This window comes from Marmota marmota, unplaced genomic scaffold (genome assembly GCF_001458135.2).
Source record: "Marmota marmota marmota unplaced genomic scaffold, marMar, whole genome shotgun sequence".
Lineage (NCBI taxonomy): Eukaryota > Metazoa > Chordata > Mammalia > Rodentia > Sciuridae > Marmota > Marmota marmota.
In genome coordinates, this window is record NW_026000174.1 from 25,680,481 (window position 1) to 25,699,931 (window position 19,451).

General features: G+C 44.2%; 1 protein-coding gene across 12 annotated transcripts in view; it reads left to right on the top strand.

The window, feature by feature from the left end:
- The window catches only part of Tead1 (TEA domain transcription factor 1), a 257,978-nt gene that overhangs the window by 47,484 nt on the left and 191,043 nt on the right, over window positions 1–19,451 (top strand). For 2 of the 12 annotated variants that reach the window (XM_015477639.2, XM_015477638.2), the window contains exon 1: window positions 18,267–18,623. The exons of 2 other annotated variants lie outside the window; for them this stretch is intronic. In XM_015477639.2, the coding sequence (XP_015333125.2) occupies window positions 18,573–18,623 (51 nt within the window). In that variant the 5' untranslated portion in view covers window positions 18,267–18,572. Of the gene's footprint in view, window positions 1–18,203; window positions 18,624–19,451 lie in introns of those variants that run through there. 8 more of the 12 variants (XM_048788370.1, XM_048788371.1, XM_048788365.1 and 5 more) reach the window with 8 other exon arrangements.

Consider the following 19,451-nt stretch of genomic DNA (forward strand, 5'->3'; position numbering starts at 1 on the left):
CAAACCCTGACTTATTCTTTGAATACTTGTTGAACAGCTGTAAACACACCCCGTGATTTCTATTTCATGAGAAATACTATTACTGCAATAAAGGAAATCAAACGAGAAGGAAGGAAACTAAGAACCTGTACCTACAAGCTCAGCACCCTAACACAGGTGTGTTCATGTCAACTTCTAGCCTTTGTCTGTGTGCAGGCATTTTTCTATAAAGCTGTAATCATGTGTAGACTCAATTTTGTATTCTGTACTTTTCAGTAAACCTTAAGTAAGTGCTTTCCAAATGGTTACATAGTCTTCAAGATTATTTTTAATGGTCTTACAATCTATCATCCCACAGGCTGAATTTATTGAACCATTCATCTCTTATTGGACATTTGGATTTTTTTCCCCTGTAGTTTGTGCTATTATAAATAATACTTTGAGATACGACTTCATCCTTATTGTAGATGGTTATTTCTTTAGAGTGAATTCCCAGAAGCAGGATTTCTGGGTTAAAGGATACATTTTTTTCCCCCCTTCTTGGTGGCTATTGCTAAATTGTTCTACTAAAGGGTTGTTGCACACTTTACAGTACCCCCAGCAGTGCATGAAGGTATGATTTCAACATCTTGGCCTGCATTAGACATTGTAATTCTTCACAAAGGTATGGCTAAATGGTGCATCATTGTTCATTTGGTCTTTCTTGGATTATGAAAAGTTGCATATAGCTTTATTATTCTTTTTTAAATGACTTTTTGCTTAATTTCTTTGCTTTCTTAACAGGCAAGTCCTGCTGGTTGATGTCAGATTATCTCTGTAGAATTTTTCAGATTCTTCGATTTTATAGTTTAAAAAGCAAACCAACTAAACTAACAAACCAAACCCAGAGCCCATCTGTATAATAAATACTTTGAGCTTATCTTATGATTGGATTAGCTGTTTGTGATCTTAACTTCCTTGTAGGTCACAAGTTAATAGAGTGCTATCTGGAAGTAGAGGGTCTCCTTTTTAAATTCCTCTTTGTTCTCCCCATAGGCCCCCTCCCCTATTTCCTGTCTTCCTCCTTCCCTATAAGCACTGTTTTTCTCTCTTTGGAGATAAAACATGAAAGGATCAGCTCTTAGTCATGTTCCTTCAACTTACATAAAATGCAGGTTTCCTAAATTATGTCTTAGGGAACAAGGATAAAGAAGATCACAGCATTGTAACAAATTGCCTGTGCCTGCATGGCGAGCACAAACGTCTCCCACGAAATCTTAGAAAGGTGTGTTTGAGGGTGTCATGTTAGCTGGTTGGTGCAGGGGAGTCCAACTTGTTTTTCAAGTTGGTCTTGAATAACTTTGTTCTTTCTGGAATGCTCACCATCCTCAGTAAGGCAGAGGCTGCTTGACGGCAAACTCTCTCACTGCTGCACTTAGAGTGGCCACTGAACTGGTTTGTTTCTTTGCCCCGGGCAGACAATTGAACACCCTTTCCTGTACAGCAGCACCCAGCATTTGATGGGTGACTCTTGTCCCCCAGTCCCCATGATGGCAATGCCAAACCCAGGTCTGGCCCCTGAGGTCACACCTCACCCTTCCCCCATAAGGATACTCGCTCCCTTGGGCATGAGACAGTGTTTCCATCTTCTGGGTTCTCTCCTTGGGTGATGCTGCCCTAAAGGGTGCCAGGGAGGAGAATCTGGAGTTGGCAGAGTAGCTGGGTCTCTGTTCAGAAGGCAGCGGCCGTGGCTCTGTTTCAGTTTAATTTGTTAATGAAACAAGACGGAGCGCATTTTCCCCTCCCGCACACCTCTCGGGCTGTTTGAGATGAGGCACAATTAATTTATTTGTGCTGTCTGTGGAGGCGTATGCCCGCTAATGCAGTGCAAGAGCTTTTATCTTTAGGTTTGTAATGAAGAGGGGCAGGCTGCTGGCAAATTGACAGGGATTACTGATGACTCATTCTCCGACTGCGAATGCTTTCTTCCGAAATAATAAAATGTGCGCACACACGCGCGCACACGCAAGCCCAGTTCCTGTTTGAGACGGACAGAACCAGTTTGGAAAAGTGCAGGTGCCTCTGAAACACGCAGGAGAAAGAAAGGAAGAAAAGGCGCGAAGGGAAGCTCCTCCTTGGGCTACGCTGCTGCTGGGGCCTGCCCTTTGGGGCTGGAACGCCCAGCTCGCCTCCCCCTCTTCTTGCAAAGCTGGCTTCTTTGTGCTCTTCCTTTGTGCTCCTGCAGACAACCTCCCCCACAACCACCTCCCTTGGGGTCAGGCGCCAAAGCTGCTCACCTGGCCAGGCCCTCCTCCTGCGGCTCCCTGGGCAGCGCCCTGCGTGCCTGGCCCAGTGAGGCCCTGTGTTCTGGGGCTGTTTGGTGCCGGTTGCTAGTATGCATGGGGTTCCCAGGCCTACGAGCTCTGCAGACCTGGGCCTCGGTGAAGGGTGTCTTGGTTGTGGGTTGTGCTGCATCACTCCACTTGGACATTGCCTCAGAAGTAGTTCACAGAGTAACTGACATTGGCCTTTTCTAGAATTCTGGCATTAAAATCATCATGTGAGTTGGATACATTATTTCCCTATCCTCATTAGGGATGAGGAAATAGAGGTTAAGTGACATGTCCATGATCACATGGACAGGAAAGGGTGATCAAGACCCAGACTTTGAAGTCTTAAACCCAACCTTAAACTCTTTTCATGACATTCATTCATTAAGGACAAAAATGAAACATTTTCCCTGTGAGAGATACATAAAGAGCTGGCCAGATAAGCTTTTCAAGAATTAGAATAGCAGGAAGTTCACAGGGTACTTTTTGGAACTTAAAAGCAAAAAAGCACTGGTCCAGAGAAATAAACTCTAAAGTGTAGGCTAAATAGAGTTTCTTTCCTGGGTTGGATCCTGGGTAGAGCTGGTTGTGTAGGAGGCTAAGTGGAAGTGTCCGGTCCTTCTGGTCACTTGGTACAAGCACAAACTTCCGTGCGTGGCCTTGCATACTCTCAGAGCCTCAGAAGGAATTGTAGACATTTTGCCATGAGGAAATGATGGCCTTGTGAGAGACGGTTTCTGTTAGGAGGAATTCTGTTAGTTTATCTAATATGTATCGGACAAATAATTATTGAGACAGAGTTTGGGCTGTGAATGAAACACACACAGGCCTGTCTTCAAGAAGCAGGAGAAACAGGGGCCAGTGACACTGCCGAGAAGGGCAGCCTGTTAAGGGCAGTCATGAGTTGAAGGCAGGGTCCCTGGGGCATGTAGCTGTGGGTCACAGGGAGGACTTCTTTAAGGAAGCAGTACCTACTGTGAAACTTGATGGATGTTGCTGAAAATCACTTAGAAAGAGAAAACCTGTTGACTGAAAACTGGGACCTCAATTCTCTCAAGTTCAGGTGAAGTTGGTGCCACCAGAAAGGCCCTGGGAGCTTGGAAACAGCTGGTGTTAGGATCTGTGAGACAGAAGCGTGTGTGAACAGTTGCTCGCTCCTGGCCCCGCTGTACTGTACGGGAGCCTTCAGCCCTGAGTGCTGCTCAGCCTGGGAAGGTGGCAAGTCCAGGCCGAGGTGTAAGTACGCAGTGGCCTGGTGTTGAAGACTTGACCACGGGGGTGGAAAAAGGGAGGCAAAGTACCTCACTAACACTTTTGTTTATATTGATCACAGGTTGAATTGTCAAGTGTTGGACATGTTGGGCTCATAAAAGTTACTGAAGTTAACTTCCCCTGTTTCTTGTACCTTTTAAAATAAGGCTACTGGAAAATTGTGATGTCGAATGTATTTCTGTGACTGGTAAAGCTAGATGGAGAGTGAGCCAGGAGAGGAGGTGGGATTGGTGGGGACAGAGACAGTTTTAGGGTGAAGAGGTGTGAACTGGCCCAGGGGCACAGTCTGTGGAGGCATGAGGCTCTACCTGTATCTAACAGGACCTTAACCTGACACCCGCCATGCAGCCTGGTTGAGAGTCCAGTTAGAATGCCCGTGAAAAGTGCTTCAGAAAAAATATGAGGTCGAATGCACTTCCCATTGAAAGCAGTCATTCTCTTTGTAATAAAACAGTGAGGATTAACAATATATACCACACTGTGTGCTGATATTTCCAAAGTCAGACAAGAAATTTGGTCAGTTACGAGTAAAAATCTGGTGTGTGGGGGAAACATCTTCGGTGCACAATGAATTACAGGGTAAATCTGTGCATGATGCTGTGGCTAAGAAAATTCCTTTTCTGTTGCATTTGGTTTGCTCTGCTCCAGGAACTCCCTCACCTCTTACATCGAAGTTCGGACCAGACTTTCATAGTTCTTGTTCCTTGTTTAGTCTCCAGAGACAAGAATCTCTCCCCAACTCCTGCTTTCTTTCTTCAGTATTTAATGATTTGGCTTCTGTCTTTAAGTAGTTCAGATTGTATTCCTAAAACACATGAGATGTCTGATGAGCGAATTGTCATTCTGCTGCTATTTCCTGAAAACCTTGTATGGGTCAGTGATCTACTGGGCTGCAGGGCTTTGTGGTGAGCAGGACACAGTCCCTGCCCTCGAGGTGCTCTCTGTTGGGAATACAATGTGACCAGGCCAGCACAGAGGTGAGCCAGAGCACTGCGGGAGACATGGAGAGTGTTCCTAATTGCTAAATCCTGTGATGACTTGATCAAAGACAGCAAAGGCGGGAGCTAAGGGACGTTGTGGCTGCCTGGAGTACACTTCTTGTCATTTCCTCTTGGATAGTGAGACGGAGGACCTGTGTTTACCCAGTACCCTACCAGCCCATGGGGTTTCCTGCACTGTGGCTGTTCAGTGTTAATGTTGCACCTGTACGTTAATTACACTTTTCACTGCCAGTTTACCTACCTCAGAGGTGGAGCCAACAGATGGTTCTTCCTGGTAGGGAGTGACATGGGCCGTCTAGAAGGCTTTCACAGGACCAGGGGCAGAGACAGCTTGGCAGGGCTGAGCAGGGAGTGCTTGAGGGGCGTGAGGTAGCTGTGACCTGGTGTGGAGTTGGCAGGCAGGCAGGCAGGCAGTCATGGGAGATAGCATCTGATACTCATCCCTTTGGGCTAGTCTTGTAATAGTGGCAGATAAATAAGCTGCCTCTAGTGTGTTGCCAGAATATCTCTGTCTGCAAAATATCTTTGAGGAGATGTTTGACTTGCAAGCATGTGGTTGATAAAATAAATACATTTTAAAAATGTAAACCTCTCTGTGAGAGGTTTTAGTCTTCTCTCCCCAGGGAAAAATAAGGCTCTTGCTTAACGTCTTTGCTTCCCTTAGTATAGAATTCTTGCCATGCTTTGTAAGGAGAAGCATTTTTGGAATGTAGCACCTGCAGAAATAGAAAGGGGCTCTGACCAAACCACTGGGCTGGGCTATTGTGTGGGTGGTGTCTTAGCTGCTTTATGAAGAGGTGTCAGCCGTGACACCTGCAAAGCATTTGTGGAGCTGGAATTCAGAGGCACTTCTGTTGCTTTTAGCTGAATTCTGAGGGCAGGTAATGGTAATGAGTGATTCTCTCTAACATAGAAGGAGCCTTACCGTTCAGTGACACTTGACTAGAACAGGATGTGGTGCTTAGAAAAGTACCTGGAATGATAGAGGAACTTAATATATAGTTCTCGAGTGGGAGATCACTGAGAAATGACTGAATGAATAGATGAGGTCCTCTTCTGGGCTTTCACAGGCTGGGCAAAAGGTTCCAGGGACCCCCCATCCCCGTGTTTGTCGAGGTAGTCTGCGGACCAGCAGCAGCAACATCACCTTGTTAGTGTGTTCACATCACCTGGGCATCTTGTTAAACTGCAGATTTGACTCAGTGTGGATCTAGGGTAGAGTTGAAGAATCTGCATTTCTAAGAAGCTCCCAGGTGATCAGAATAGTGTCAGGCCATAGAAAACTACAATTAAATTGTCATGAAATCTTGACTAGGTGCCCAGCATGCGCGAGGGGTCGTGGAGGAAGGTGGAAGCCATGTACCTCATCTCAAGAAAATTTGTAGTCATAGTGAAAAATCAAGACTCATCCTCATAAACTGGAGAAAAGCCATTTGTTACTGTGTTGTGTGGTGTGATACGCGGTCAGGGGGAAGCTGGAGGACTGAAGAGCCTTTTCATGGAGGTGGTGCTTGAACCACAGCTAGAATCTTGGGATCTTGGAATTGGTTGCGCATGGCTCCAACCCAGGGGGATCCCTCAGCCTTGCTGATAGTCAGCCATCCAACTTCTGCTCAATACTCTCACAACAGGGAAAGTTCCAGGTCTCTATTTCTCTACTCAATGTTGCCAGCTTTTGATGTCTTCTGAGTGGTCCTAAGAATGGGGTGGGTCTCCTTTGTTGAATAACACAGGGGGTGTGTTGCCTGATACCAGTGCGTTGCAGATTTCTGGTGCAGCATATCGGAGAGGCCCGTGTGGCTTGCAGTGAGGCAGCCAGTTTAACTGTGCATTACCCACGGCCACTGGGTCCAACATCTGGACCACAACTTCCCTTCCATTTTATTAACGCACACTGGCAAACCTGTAGTTGGAAGTTCATCACACGGAGTCAAAATCATGCTCATTCATCACTGATAATTAAGTAGCCACTGTATACCAGTCGTTACAGAGGGCTACACACAGGAATAAATCATCATCCCTTGCTGTATAGCACTTGATTGTTGACAGAGCACTGCTCAAGAGAGGTTTTCTCTTGAGGTGTGTGTGGAACCTCGGGGAGTCGTGTAAGTTTTAGTGCCAGTCACAGTTGAGGAAACTGAGGCTCCTAGAGACTAAGTCACTTTTCCAAGGCTATATTCCTTCCAGGAGTACCACTGGGATTTGTAACTTTAAATTTTCAGTTGAGTTTTCTTTTAACTCTCCTCCATTTGGCCCTGACTTGGTGAGAGAGCAGAGAGGTAGATCTTAAAATCTTGACTGAGGATTTGAACTTACATGACAGAAAGGAGGTATGGTAGGTTCTGGAGCAGGAGTGGCCCAAGCTGTGGAAAGGCCCAGGAGTGAATGGATTAGGGGAACCTTCCAGGCCCTTTGGAGAAGCTACCCCTATAGTGCTGACTCCATGGAGTTCTCTCCGCCAGTGTGTTCCTAAGTAGTTTTTATGCAGCCCAGAAGCACAGCTCACTGCAACACAGGGCCGTTTATTTTCTGTGTGGACTTCTCCTGTTGAGATTAGAGGGGGTCTTCTAGACTCTGCCTGTTAATCCTCTTGCCTCTTCTCTACTGGAGCCATACAACACAAGCCTAATTCCTCTTATCACATGCTAGCCCATTTAGGGTTTTTCTTTTGAAAAATCTAAAATATTTTTTCTTGCCAGATTAGTAATATATGTCCATTATCATCCATTGAAAAAAACATGGAGAAGCAAAAGTGAAAGTTTAGAACTTTAGTTCCAGGCTAATTTTAATGCAGCTTTTGAAGTGACTATATATAATTGCTGTTATGTACTTTTTTTAATAAACAAAATGAATCATGTTATTTTCATAATATTTTATAATTTCAGGAAAACATAATTTTATTAATATCTTTTACATCAGTGAATATTTATAATGTTGCAACTAATAACAGTTTTATAACAATATGCAATTCATTCCCTTTTGTCAGCTATTTTACCTTTTTTCTATTTTGGGGGGTCAGGAATAAATTATGGTGTAATTACTATCCTGTATTGTAATATATAAGTATAATAAGTATGTCTGTATTGTAGCTTAGACAAACTGTATTTCTGTTATCGAGCTCTGGATGTGGAATAGTAAAGCCCAGGACTCTAGTTGGGGGACTCTCATGGGTGTCTAAGTTATTTACTCTCCAGCATCACTGTCCTCATTCCTCTGTAAGTGGCTTCACCTGTGTTCCTGTTCATTCTCTTAAATATGTTCATTTGTGACCATGCATCCCTCTGCAATCTCTGGGACCCAGATTCGAGTGACTTTCTATACTCTTAAGGTTGCATTTCTGATTGGGACAGTCTGATGCTGCATTGGTGTTTATTGTAGCCTCATTACACTGAGTCATTGAGCTTGTGGGCAATCCAATCCCTTCAGACTTTTTTGTATGATCTTCTCCATCCAATGCTTGTGAGTTGATTTTTTTTTTGGACGTAAGTGCATGACTTGACATTTATCCTTATTAAATTTCCACCTTGTTAAAGTCAGCCAGTCATTATATCCTTTGATATAGTATCAGGAACAGACTCTTATCATCCTTCCTAATCGCCATCTCTTCCAACTCACAGGCACTGGCAAATCCCAGCAATCATTTCTATCTCTGTCTTCCTTACTAGATTGTAAATTATTTGAGGATCCAAACCATATCCTATTAGTTCTCTTTAAAAGCCTGTCCCTATTTTTATTTTATCACACGTGACCTCATAAGTACCCAGGAAATGTTGCCACATGGATATTAGTTTTAATTTAACTTTAGGGATGAAATATTGGTGACAGTGGTGACAAATTTAGAGAAGGCTAGGCCTGGGTGGCTGGGTGAGGAGCTTACAGTGAGGACAGGGCAACAAAATGCCTGTCGGTCCCTGTGGTGTAAATCGGAATTCAAAGCCTCTTGTGATGGTACTTGGGGTCGTTAGGGCTTGAGCTAATTCTTGAGATGGAGCTTGGTGTTTCCAGAAGGATAGGCAGTGGAGGGACACTTCAGGGAACATCGGTGCATGAATGTTCAAGGCAGTAAACAATTGAGGTGAGACCAAGGGAATGGTAGAGGAGATGGTGTCTGCTGGGAGAGTGGATGACCAGAAACCAGCCACCCAGCCTTGGAGAAAGATGTGATCCCACGGAACGGTCTCATCTGCCTGTTCTCTGAGATGTAGAACCATGTCACTGTGTCTTTTTCTTTTTACATTCATTGAGATTAAGACTTGCAAAGACCTACTCATCCTTTGTCACCCTTAGATCAGGGGTTGGACTGGAACTGAATCATGGATGCAGATTCTTCTCACCCGGCTGCCCAGTCAAGGTGTGAGGGCTGGGCCTCTTTGGGGCCAGCCTTGGGCCCCTGGTATTTCTTAGTCTTGGGTTCATCACCTGGAAGAAGGGGAGTTCCACCCTGCATCTCTTCTAGGTTTATGGAACATGATTAAGATGGTGTTAGGAGGAGTCAGCTCTAAGCCCCAGTTTTCAGACACACCCGGTTCTAAGTAAGTGGCAGTGACCTTGGCAGTGTTTCCTAGCCTGAGACATTGAGTGATGGGAGCCTGAGAGTTCCAGCTCCCCTGGTGTGGCTGTGGTCTTTTCCAGACCTGCAGGTGGCTCTGGGCCCCTTTTCCCACCCCTCAGCAGTTTTCTGCTCTCCTGGTTAGCTGAAAGGGAATATTCCCCTGAGGCAGGTTTGCAGTTCCTTTTTGGTTCATTTACTCTGAGTCTTTTCTGAGTCAGTTCTGGAGAAGGGGTTACTGTCAGAAGAATTAGAAAAGGAAGAGGAAGAAACAGAAAAAGGAATACTCCCATGGTTCTCAGTCATTTTGGTCCCTGCTCTGGGCAGAAAGTAGAATCTTTCAGGAGTAGGGGTTGGAGTGGGCACCTTGGCATACACAGTATTCTGGGCATGTCTTCTCATCACACCCTGGGGATAGTACCTCAGGCCATTGAGGCATGCAGGTGTTCCATGCATTGCCCTGGAGCTTATCCGCAAAGGGGTGGCATGTGCAGTCACACTCAGGTCTCTGTGTTAGGGCCACACTACCTAACGGTCTCCAGGGTGCTTGGCAGATCTCTACTTGCCTTCCCATCTTCCTTTGGTGCTTTTTCTCTGCTGCTGTGTCTTCCTCTTCCTCTCCTCTCCCATTCCCCCTACTATGTGTTGTGCATGCTCTGGATTCTGGGATCACAACTGTGACCAAGGCCCATACATGTTTGACCCATGTTGACAAGTCTGCATCCTCTGCAGCTCCATTTACTCCTGACATTCTCAGTATCTTCCAGTCATTGCATTTACTGGGATTCATGATCATATTCTGTTGATGCCTCTGTCTCTGAGCTCTTTGAGGGAAGAGCCTGGTTGTTACCTACCTTCATCTCTTCAGCATAGAACTTGGCCTGAAGTTGGCTGCATGCTTGTTGAAGCCTCATTGAATGGATGCTTGCTTGTGTTTGGTGACACCCAGCTGAGTTATGAGCAACCTGGGTCTCTGCCTATTCTGTGTCTCCATCTGCCCTATACAACTGGTACACAGGAGGCCACATTGGATCCTTCAGTTAGACTTCTGTTGAAGATGAGTAAGACAGCAGTCAGTTCCTCGGACTTCATCATTGTATATGAATGAAGAGAACAAAAATATTAATATGATTGCCGTGATTGTTTACTCTGGCAAGTATTTTGTCTCTCTGATTCCTCTCTATGAATCAGCATGTAATACCCTAAAATTCCAAATGCATACCTTTCTCTTCCTCTCTGCTACTGTTTCACTCAAAAATTTTGGAATAAGTGGCTATTTATAGCCTTTTCATACCCAGGCTGGCTTCCTCCCTTCCATCCATCCAACCATCCATCCTTAATTCCTTCCTTTCTTCCTTGCCATTGCCCCACCTAAAACAAGCTGTTCAGGCAGATAACTTTGCTTGGTGGCAGTGTGTCTATTATGGTTGAGATGTGGTGTCCCCAAAAAGCTCATGTGTGAGACAATGCAAGAAGGTTTGGAGGAGAAATGATTGGGTCAGAGCCTTAACCTAGTCAGTGAATTAATTCCTGATGGAGTTAACTGAATGGTAACTGGAGGCAGGTGGGGTGTGGTTCAGTGGGAGCGTGTACTGGTGAGTAGAGTTGCTCTCTCTGCTTCCTGATCATCATGGGAGCTATTTCCTTCTGCCACGCTCTTCCGCCATGATCTTCTGCCTTAGTTTGAGCCTCGAGGAATGGAGTCTGCTGCCTATGGATTGAGACCTCTGAAACTGTGAACCCCTAAATAAACCTTTCCTCCTCTACAGTTGTTCTGGTTGGGCTTTCAGTTGCAGCAGCGAAAACGTTTACTAAGAACAGTATCTTAAAATAAAAATGAATTAAAACTGGGTGCAGTGACTCACTCTTGTAATCTCAGCTACTCAAGAAGCTGAGGCAGGAGAATGGCAAATTTGAGGCCAGCCTGGGCTACTTGGCAAAACCCTGTCTCAAAATAGAAAGGACTGGGATGTAGCTCAGTGATAGAGCGCTTGCTTGGTACACATGAGGCCCTGGGTCCTATCTCCACGTCTACTTGTTTTGGTGGAGAGGTAAAGGGATGAGAAATAAAATTGAGAACTACCTAAAAGTTATGTTTCAGTTCTCTTGTTTGCAGATGAGGAAACGAAGGATTAGGCTGGAAAAAAGGAATTGCTCAAAGTTGTATTACTGTTACATTTTGTGTTACTCAGCAAAAGTTAAGCTTCTCAGAGTCAAAATGTGTTTAGACATCTGTCTCCACAATTCACAAAGAATGGTTTCATTAAATAAATGAAAAATAGCAAAAAAAAAAAAAAAGTGATCATTATCTACATTAAAAATGCCCTCTGAATCCTAGCTCCTCTATCTCAAATCTTCCGATATCCTTTACCAATTTGAACAAGACTCAAGACCTAAGGTTTGTGCAAGGCCTTTGCTTAATAATTGAGGATGCCCTGACAATGCACAAGCAGGTGTGTGCCTTTCACTCACTGTTGTCACTTGTCACCCCAGGGTTACCTGTTTGGAGCTGCTGCACATCAGTTTGCCCTAAGTCATGCTGGAAGCCCTTGGAACTTTTCAGTTGTGGCTTTCTCCCCTGGCAGCCTACTGCACTGTGGGGTTCAAGTCTGGATGAGTCTATTTTATGCACGCCTTTTTTTTTTTTTTTTTTAAGGGAGAGAGTAGAGAGGATGAGAGAGAGAATTTTTTAATATTATTTTTAGTTTTCGGCAGACTACAATATCATTGTTTGTATGTGGTACTGAGGATCGAATCTGGGACACATGCATGCCAGGCGAGCGCGCTACCACTTGAGCCAATCCCACGCCCTTATGCAGCCCTTTTAGCATCACTCTTATGGTTTGTTCATGTAACAGGATGGGAAATATTTTTTTTTTTTTTTGGGCTTCAGAGCAAACAANTTTGTTCAGTAACAGGAGGGAAAATAATTTTTTTTTTTTTTTTTTTTTTTTTGGCTCAGAAGCAAATTCAAAAGTTCGTTTCTCTTATGTGAAACAAGAGTCAACTTGGAGGTGTATATAGTGGAAGACTTTTAGGGATGATTAAGTAATTTATGTGGCAGAAACCTGTAGAAGAAGAAATAGTATACATGTACCAGCTCCTCACAGAATGGAAAATGGAATTAGTGAAGAAAGGCAATTACCACCCAGTACCTTCAGAGCTGACCTCTTAGTATCGATAAAGGGTTAGCAGCTGAAAAGAATGTTTTCTAATCTTAGCCCAAAGAATAGGTGCCCAACAATGGATCAAACTGCAATTTAAACTTCTGTTCCTGCAAAAGAGGAAAATACTCCCTTGACCTCATGAGAATTGGAAGAGGTGATGTGTTTAAACCCCTGCACGGAGCCTGGTACCTGAGTGTTTCCCCGGGGCTGTCAGAAGATGACAGGGAACTTTAACTCCATGTGTGTGCAGATTCTGGAAATCACCTCGCTCACAAATTGCTCTTTCCCTTATAAAGGAGATGTCAGGAATCTGTCTGGGACTTCTCTGCAGTTGGATCCTTTCCCTTTCAGTTTCAGGTTAGACAATTTTTGCATTTTAACTACTCCTGAAGACAGCCCTGCATAGGACCTCTGATAATCAGGGCAGTACTCAGCCCTTCCCTTTCAGCAGTTATTTTGTGGATTATGTATTTATTAAAGGTGCTAAGTGTGGAGCCAGGTCATGAGGACACACCCTCTCAGCGACAAAGGTGCTGCCTTCATGGAGCTCCACGCTGGCAGGACAGACTTGTTGATAGCCAATTCCCAAGGCATGTGACTGTGCAAGGCCATGAAGCCTCAGGAGCATGCAGAGGGCTTTCCAGGCCGACTTGGACATCCACACTCCACGGAGGAGGGAATGTCTCTGGGACCTGAAGATACTTGGAAAGATGCAGGCAGGCAACAACTGTGTGTATGTGGGGGGTCATCTGTTAGCTACTGTGTTCTTCAGCACCGAGTTACATTTGGATTCTACTGTAGGTATAATTCAGTTTGATCTGATTTATCAATCTGTCTTTTAAATTGTAAACTCTCTAGACAAAACTCTTCTCATTTGCAAAATTGAAACTTTCCACTTACAAGGCTGGAGCTCCTGGCAACCACTGTTGTACTCTCTCTCTCTATGAGTTTGACTGTTCTAGTACCTCATCTGAGTGCCGTATTTGTCCTTTTACCACTGACTTATTTCACTGAGCATTGTCTCTTTAACCTCTTCAAGGTTGCCGTGTGTGTCAAAATCATCTTCCTTTTCAAGGCTGAATAATATTCAAGCTCCCATTTTATTTTAACCCCAAGCATGTGTGAAATAGTCACCAACCAGTGGTTAGCTCTTGAATCCCTTTACTGAGAAGTCACTCATTTGTCCCCCTCTCCCTCTCCTCGATTACATTTTTTAAAAATATTTTTTCAGTTGTAGATGAACACAATATCTTTATTTATTTTTAATGTGGTGCTGACGATCAAACCCAGGGCCTCACGTGTGCAAGGCAAGCACTCTGCCAATGAGCCACAACCCCAGCCCTCCTTGATTACGTATTAGTTCCCAAACATCAGTGCAGTCACAGGGGTGGTGGTGGTGGGCGGGGGGGATACAGAGAGCACCTGTGCCTACTCCCCACCCCAGACCAGACAGTCAGGAAGATCGTCACTGTCGATTACTGCACAATGCCAGTGTCAGCGTCAGTGTGTATTAAGTCCTGTGGGACTTCAGAGGATCCAGAGAAATGCTACATGCAGAGCTGAGGAGGGTGTTACCACAGAGGTGGCAATTGAATTGACCAAGGGGAGGAAAGGCGTTTCAGGCCAGAGGAGCAGCGTGGCAGGGGCTGGGAGTCCCTGTGTCCATACATGCGGTCTAGTGTGAGAGCTACCAATTTAGACTTGAGTCAGGCTGTGTGTTCAAATCCTGGCTCTGCCTCCTATCTAAGCGATGTGGGGCGATTCATTCTCTCATTTCCAAAATGGGAGTAACTGTAGTACTTTTCTCAGAGGATTGATGTGGAGATTAAATGAGTTCAGACACATAAAGTGCTTAGAACAGGCCCAGGTACAGAATGTACACTACCTAAGTATTAGCTGCTGGTACTGTTGCCACCGTAATGTTTGGGGGAACAGCAGGCTGTCATCTGTGTGTTTGACAGTTGTCACTACACAAAGTTAGAGATTGGCTGGGCAGGTCTGGAGAGGAGAAGGATTCAAGTATCCACTTACTTCTGACCTCCGAGCTTTCTTCTTGTATTCAAGTGCTCAGATATTTCAACTTAGGTCTGACATTTACTTAAATTTTCTTTAAAAAGAAAGAAGTTGGAATCGTTTCTTACAAGTTGCAAAAACAATAGAATGAGAAAAAGTCCGATACAAAACCCTGTAATGTTACTGTTCTAACGTGGTAGCCATTTCCTTTTCATTTTCAATTTACGTAGCTCCTTCCATAAAAGTAAAGTTATGATCACTGTAGATACATAATTTTGTTTTGCTTTGGGATTTATTTATTTATTTATTTATTTATTTTGTGGTACTAAGGATTGAACCCAGGGCCTCATATATACTCTGCAAGTACTCTCCTTCTGAGCTACATCCCTGGTCCTTTTTTAATTCTTATTTTGAGACAGAGTCTTGCTAAATTGCCCAGACTAGCCTGCAACTTGGTGTCCTCCTGCCTCAGCTTCCTGAGTAGCTGGGAATACAGGCATGTGCCACCATGCCTGGGTGCTTGCTCTTCCTTCCTTCCTTCCTTCCTTCCTTCCTTCCTTCCTTCCTTCCTNCATTCCTCCTCTCTCTCTCTCTCTCTCTCTCTCTCTCTCTCTCTCTCTCTCTCTCGTGTGTTTTTGGTGTTGAGGGTTGAACCCAGGGTCTCATGGCTGCTAAACATGTGATCTACCTTGAGCTATATCCTCACCCCCTGTTTTGCTTATTAAAATGGGATATTGGTTGAGAAACTTTCCCTCCTGTTTCAGCCTATTCTTTATTCTTGTAAGTGAATGTCCGGTTTTCTTTTACATTGATATATGGTGACTTTCCTAGTCATTTTCCTATTCATAGTATTATATAGATGGTTCTATAATTTACAACTTTTGCTCATAATTTTTTTTTTTCTCCCATGTAATTTTTCCTTTTTGGTGAACTTCTGGGGTCAGGATTAGTATGTCAAAGTATTCGAGCCTTTTGAGGCTCTTAGTGTAGCTAACTGGCTCTTCCCATCATACCAGGGCCCCAGCACACTCCTCACATCACATCACTACTGGGGATGTGATTATTGTCTTTAAAGGCTTGCTCATTAGTCAGTATGAAATAACACCTTACATTGTTTGAATTTGCCATCTTTCTCCCTCCTACTGAAGATGCCTATTTAGCCATATGGCTGTTCTCTGTGTGAATTGGTCATTTATCTCCTTTTCAGAAGTTTTGCAATGCAGAGGTGAGTCATTTAGTGTTAGTTTTGCACTGGAGAACCGTTCACATGCAGGGAGTTAAAAAGAACAGGCACTCCTTCCCTGCCCTGTAGTAGCAGGCTCTGGTTCTGGCCACAGCTTTCTGAAGAAGCAGAAAGTAGCACCAGCTTTTGCCATGTGCCAGCTCTGCAGGGGTCACAGTGGCCAGAGTTCAGACTCTGCAGCTGCCTTTTTTGGTAAGCAGAAAAACAGTATGCCTGTTCCTGAGCTTGGCTCTAGCATGTGCTCACTTCATTCATAGGGGTCTCTCCTCCTCCTTACATCCCATGGGCACCTAATGCAGGGTCAGCCCACAGTGGGAAATTTTTCTCCCATCAAAGATCAGAGGGTGGAATGAAATTTCCCTGAGGTCTGTCTTCCCCTTCTGAGTCTGTGCATCATTCCTGTTAAGATCTTGTAGCCATTCTTTGATTACTTCTAGTGGTGGGAGGTTCACTATGTCACAAAACCGACCTTGGGCTCAAGGTGATGTGGACCTGGGTTTGAATTGCAGTTTGACCACCAACTAGGAGTATGATTTTAGGTCTGACATTTACTTAAAGTTTTTGTTTTAAAACTTTATTTTATTTTTCTGATAAGGGAGATAGTATTACACCTCTACCTCATATTGTTGTGATGAGGATTGAATAAAACAATGAAAGCAAAGTTCTAGAATATTAAAGAATCAAACTCATAAAGTGGGGAGTAGGATGGTGGTAGGGGGGACAGGCATGTGGGGGAAGGGTACAAAGTTTCAGGTAGGAGGAATAAATTCTGGGGATACCTTACATGATTTGGTGACTACAGTTATTAATAATGTTTATTTCAACATAATTAAAAGAGGATTTAAATTCTTCTCACCACAAAGAAATGATTTAATATTTGAGGCGATGCACATGTTAATTAGCTTGATTTGTTCATCCCACAATACACGCATATGTTGGAACTCAGATTGTACCACACATACACAGTTATTAAAAAATAAAACTTAAAAAAAAGTGAAGCCCTAGGCCCCATGCCTCACATACAGTGTTGAATCAGTGTTAGCTGTGAGTATTAATTTCATGGACGGCTGCAAGGTATTTTCCTTAAACTTTGGCCGCTATGTTTGTTTTCATGAGCCCAACGGGTCTTTCGATCTATCAGTTAGGATCTTGCTCATTTGGCACAGAAGTTGTAGTTCAGCCTCTAGCTCCCTTAGTGGCTTGGGTCTCTTCCCTAGCAGAGATGTGGGTGGGTATTACCTTTGTACTTGTTCCAGCTTGGGCCATGACCCAGCTGCTGGGCTGGGCAGGGCTCTAATGTGTCCAGGCTAGCACCTTCTCCACTTTCAAAGACTGATTGTACAGGCCCCATGTTTGTCTCTTTCCCCTGTCTTGGCTGTTTTTATTTTATTTTTTCCTGCCTTGCCTTCCCTAGTACAGGATGGACAAAACATTTACAGGAAATGAGACGGTATCTACTTACTAGTTATCTGTACCTTTCCACAGAAAATAATTTTGTTTAGCAAAAAACAAATGGCAGAGATTGTGCTTCTGGGTGTGTAGCAATACACCCAGCCCCCTGACTGCACTCCGTCAGTACCACTTTCACTGGCTTTGCAGATAAGCCAGGAGGAGAGGGGTCCAGGGACCAGGGAGGCTCCAGCTCTGACACTTCAGTATTCATCCCTAGATTTTTTTTTTTTTTTTTAGCATTTCATTATTTTTGCTTTAGCTTGCTGAGAATGTAGTTGCTGATCTGAGAGTGCCTCAAAGCCTCCTGTGATTTAAGCAGATAGCTTTTATCCTTGGGGTACCAGCACCACTGATATTAGTTCTATGTTCATGATTCTTACTATAAAGTTCACATTTGTGTCTAATCCAATTTACCGTGCTTTGTAGAGAATAACTTAGGTGAAATGGCCCCCACTAGGTGCCTTTGTAACTGCTTCCTAATAACTGTCAATTTTGGTTTTAAAAATAAAATATTAGGAGCCAGGCACAGAGGCACAAGCCTGTAATCTCAGCTGTTCAGAAGGCAGAGGCAACAGGATTACAAGTTCAAGGCCAATTTTAGCAACTATGAGAGATCCTGTTGGATATAAAAAATATAAAAAGGGTTGGAGATGGAGCTCAGTGGTGGAGCTCCCCTGGGTTCAATCCCCACTATTGCCCCCTCTTCCAAGTAGGGAATTCAGTGAGTTGAAGAAACAGTGTTGAAATGATGGTAAATAAGATTTTAAACGGTGGTCTTTGAGGGATTGGTTCATTTGGAGATTAACACGTTTATAAACTTGGATCTGAAAAACTGCTGTGAACACAGGTGATATTTTAAATATTTAACAACCAATCTGGAAGGGCAATGAGACAACGGAAATCTCTGGAAGCTCCAGGTTTGCCGAGCGTTCACCCTTCACCTGTTGAACCATAAGACGACTGCAGAGTACTGGGAGAAAGGTGGGGCATTCGGGTGGCTTGGGACATTGATTAGACTCTTCCAGTTCTTGAAATTGTTTCAATATTTTAAACAACCACTTTGGGTCTATTGGTGGGGTCCTGTGGGGGTGGGTGGGGAGAGCACTGAATTGCCTTTGGCAGGTGGTCAGAGGTGCTGATGGATCCGATGTTTGCCTTCTCTTCAACTCACTGCTGAGGGGACTTTTGTTGTGCTGGGCCTGATTGTCTTCCAACAGGTGCTTGGAAAGTGTCACCTTGTAATTTAGGGCTGTCTGTTTGGAAGCACTAGACATGCCTGCTTGTTCAGAAAGCACTTCATATGTACACTGTGTGAGAGGCACACTGTCCCTGTCTTCTTGGGGTCCCCATTCTGCACTAGTGGCTTTTAAATTGTTCTTGTATTTGGACTTTAGGGACTTGTCCTTAGGATGTTGGACACAACAGGGAGAAGTTGTGCCAAATCCAAATGTCCAGCTATGGAGAAATGGAGAAATAAATAATATTCTGGTGTCTCCGACCCAGAATAATATAATCTCTTAAAATTATCAATACAATGAATTTCTTGGGACTAAGGAAAATGCTGAATGTGAAATCCCCAAAATTATAATGAAGAAAAACAGCAAATTATTAGTACAAGAAAACACATCAAAATGCATGGTTAACACGGATTATTATTTGGTGGTAGAATGTGGGTATCTTTTGTCATCGTCTTTGTATGTTTCTCTGTTTCCACGTGTTTTTGTCATCTGTGGGCATTAACCTTATGAGAGGTGCCCCAGAAATAGTCCATCTTAAAAATCCAATTAAAGGTTTTAAAAATGATTGTAGAGTTCATGGACAAATCTGCTGAGTTTAAACCTGGAGAAGCACAACTTGCAGGTTGTGTTTTTTTCCTATAAAGGAAGGTGCTGACTAGGTGGGATAAAAATAAGAGCCTAGGTCAGCCCCTCACTGCTGCTGCTGCTGCTGCTGCTGCTGCTGCTGCTACCGCGGTCCAGCTCCCCCAGGCTCCCAGACGGCCAGGCTTCCAAGAGGCCCTAATGGGCTTGTTGAAAGGCTCCACTTGGCTTCTTATTAATGTCCCTCTCTGAGCAGCGCTCTGCTCTGCTGGCTAACCTTGTCAGAAGGTTACCCCGGCTCTCCAGGGCTCAGCTAATTTTAAACCTGGTCAGCCAGTGTGGTGGCATCACACTGCAGAGACACGAACAGCTCCCTGGGAGACACGGCTGGGAAAGGATGAGTTGAGTCCACCGTGTTTTCCTCCTCCTCCTCCTCCTCCTCGTGTAAGTGACCAGGCCCACTGAACAAGCAAAGAGAGCTGGGATAATAATGAGAGTGTTTATGGTAAAAACCAGGATTATTAGAGATCTTTTAGCAATGTCAATACTGGTTGGTAATTGCTTGGTGTGATGTGCCCGCATGCAGTGTGTTAATTCCGACCACACAGGGAGCAACAAGGTGAATGAGATGCTGTCTTCCAGGGAG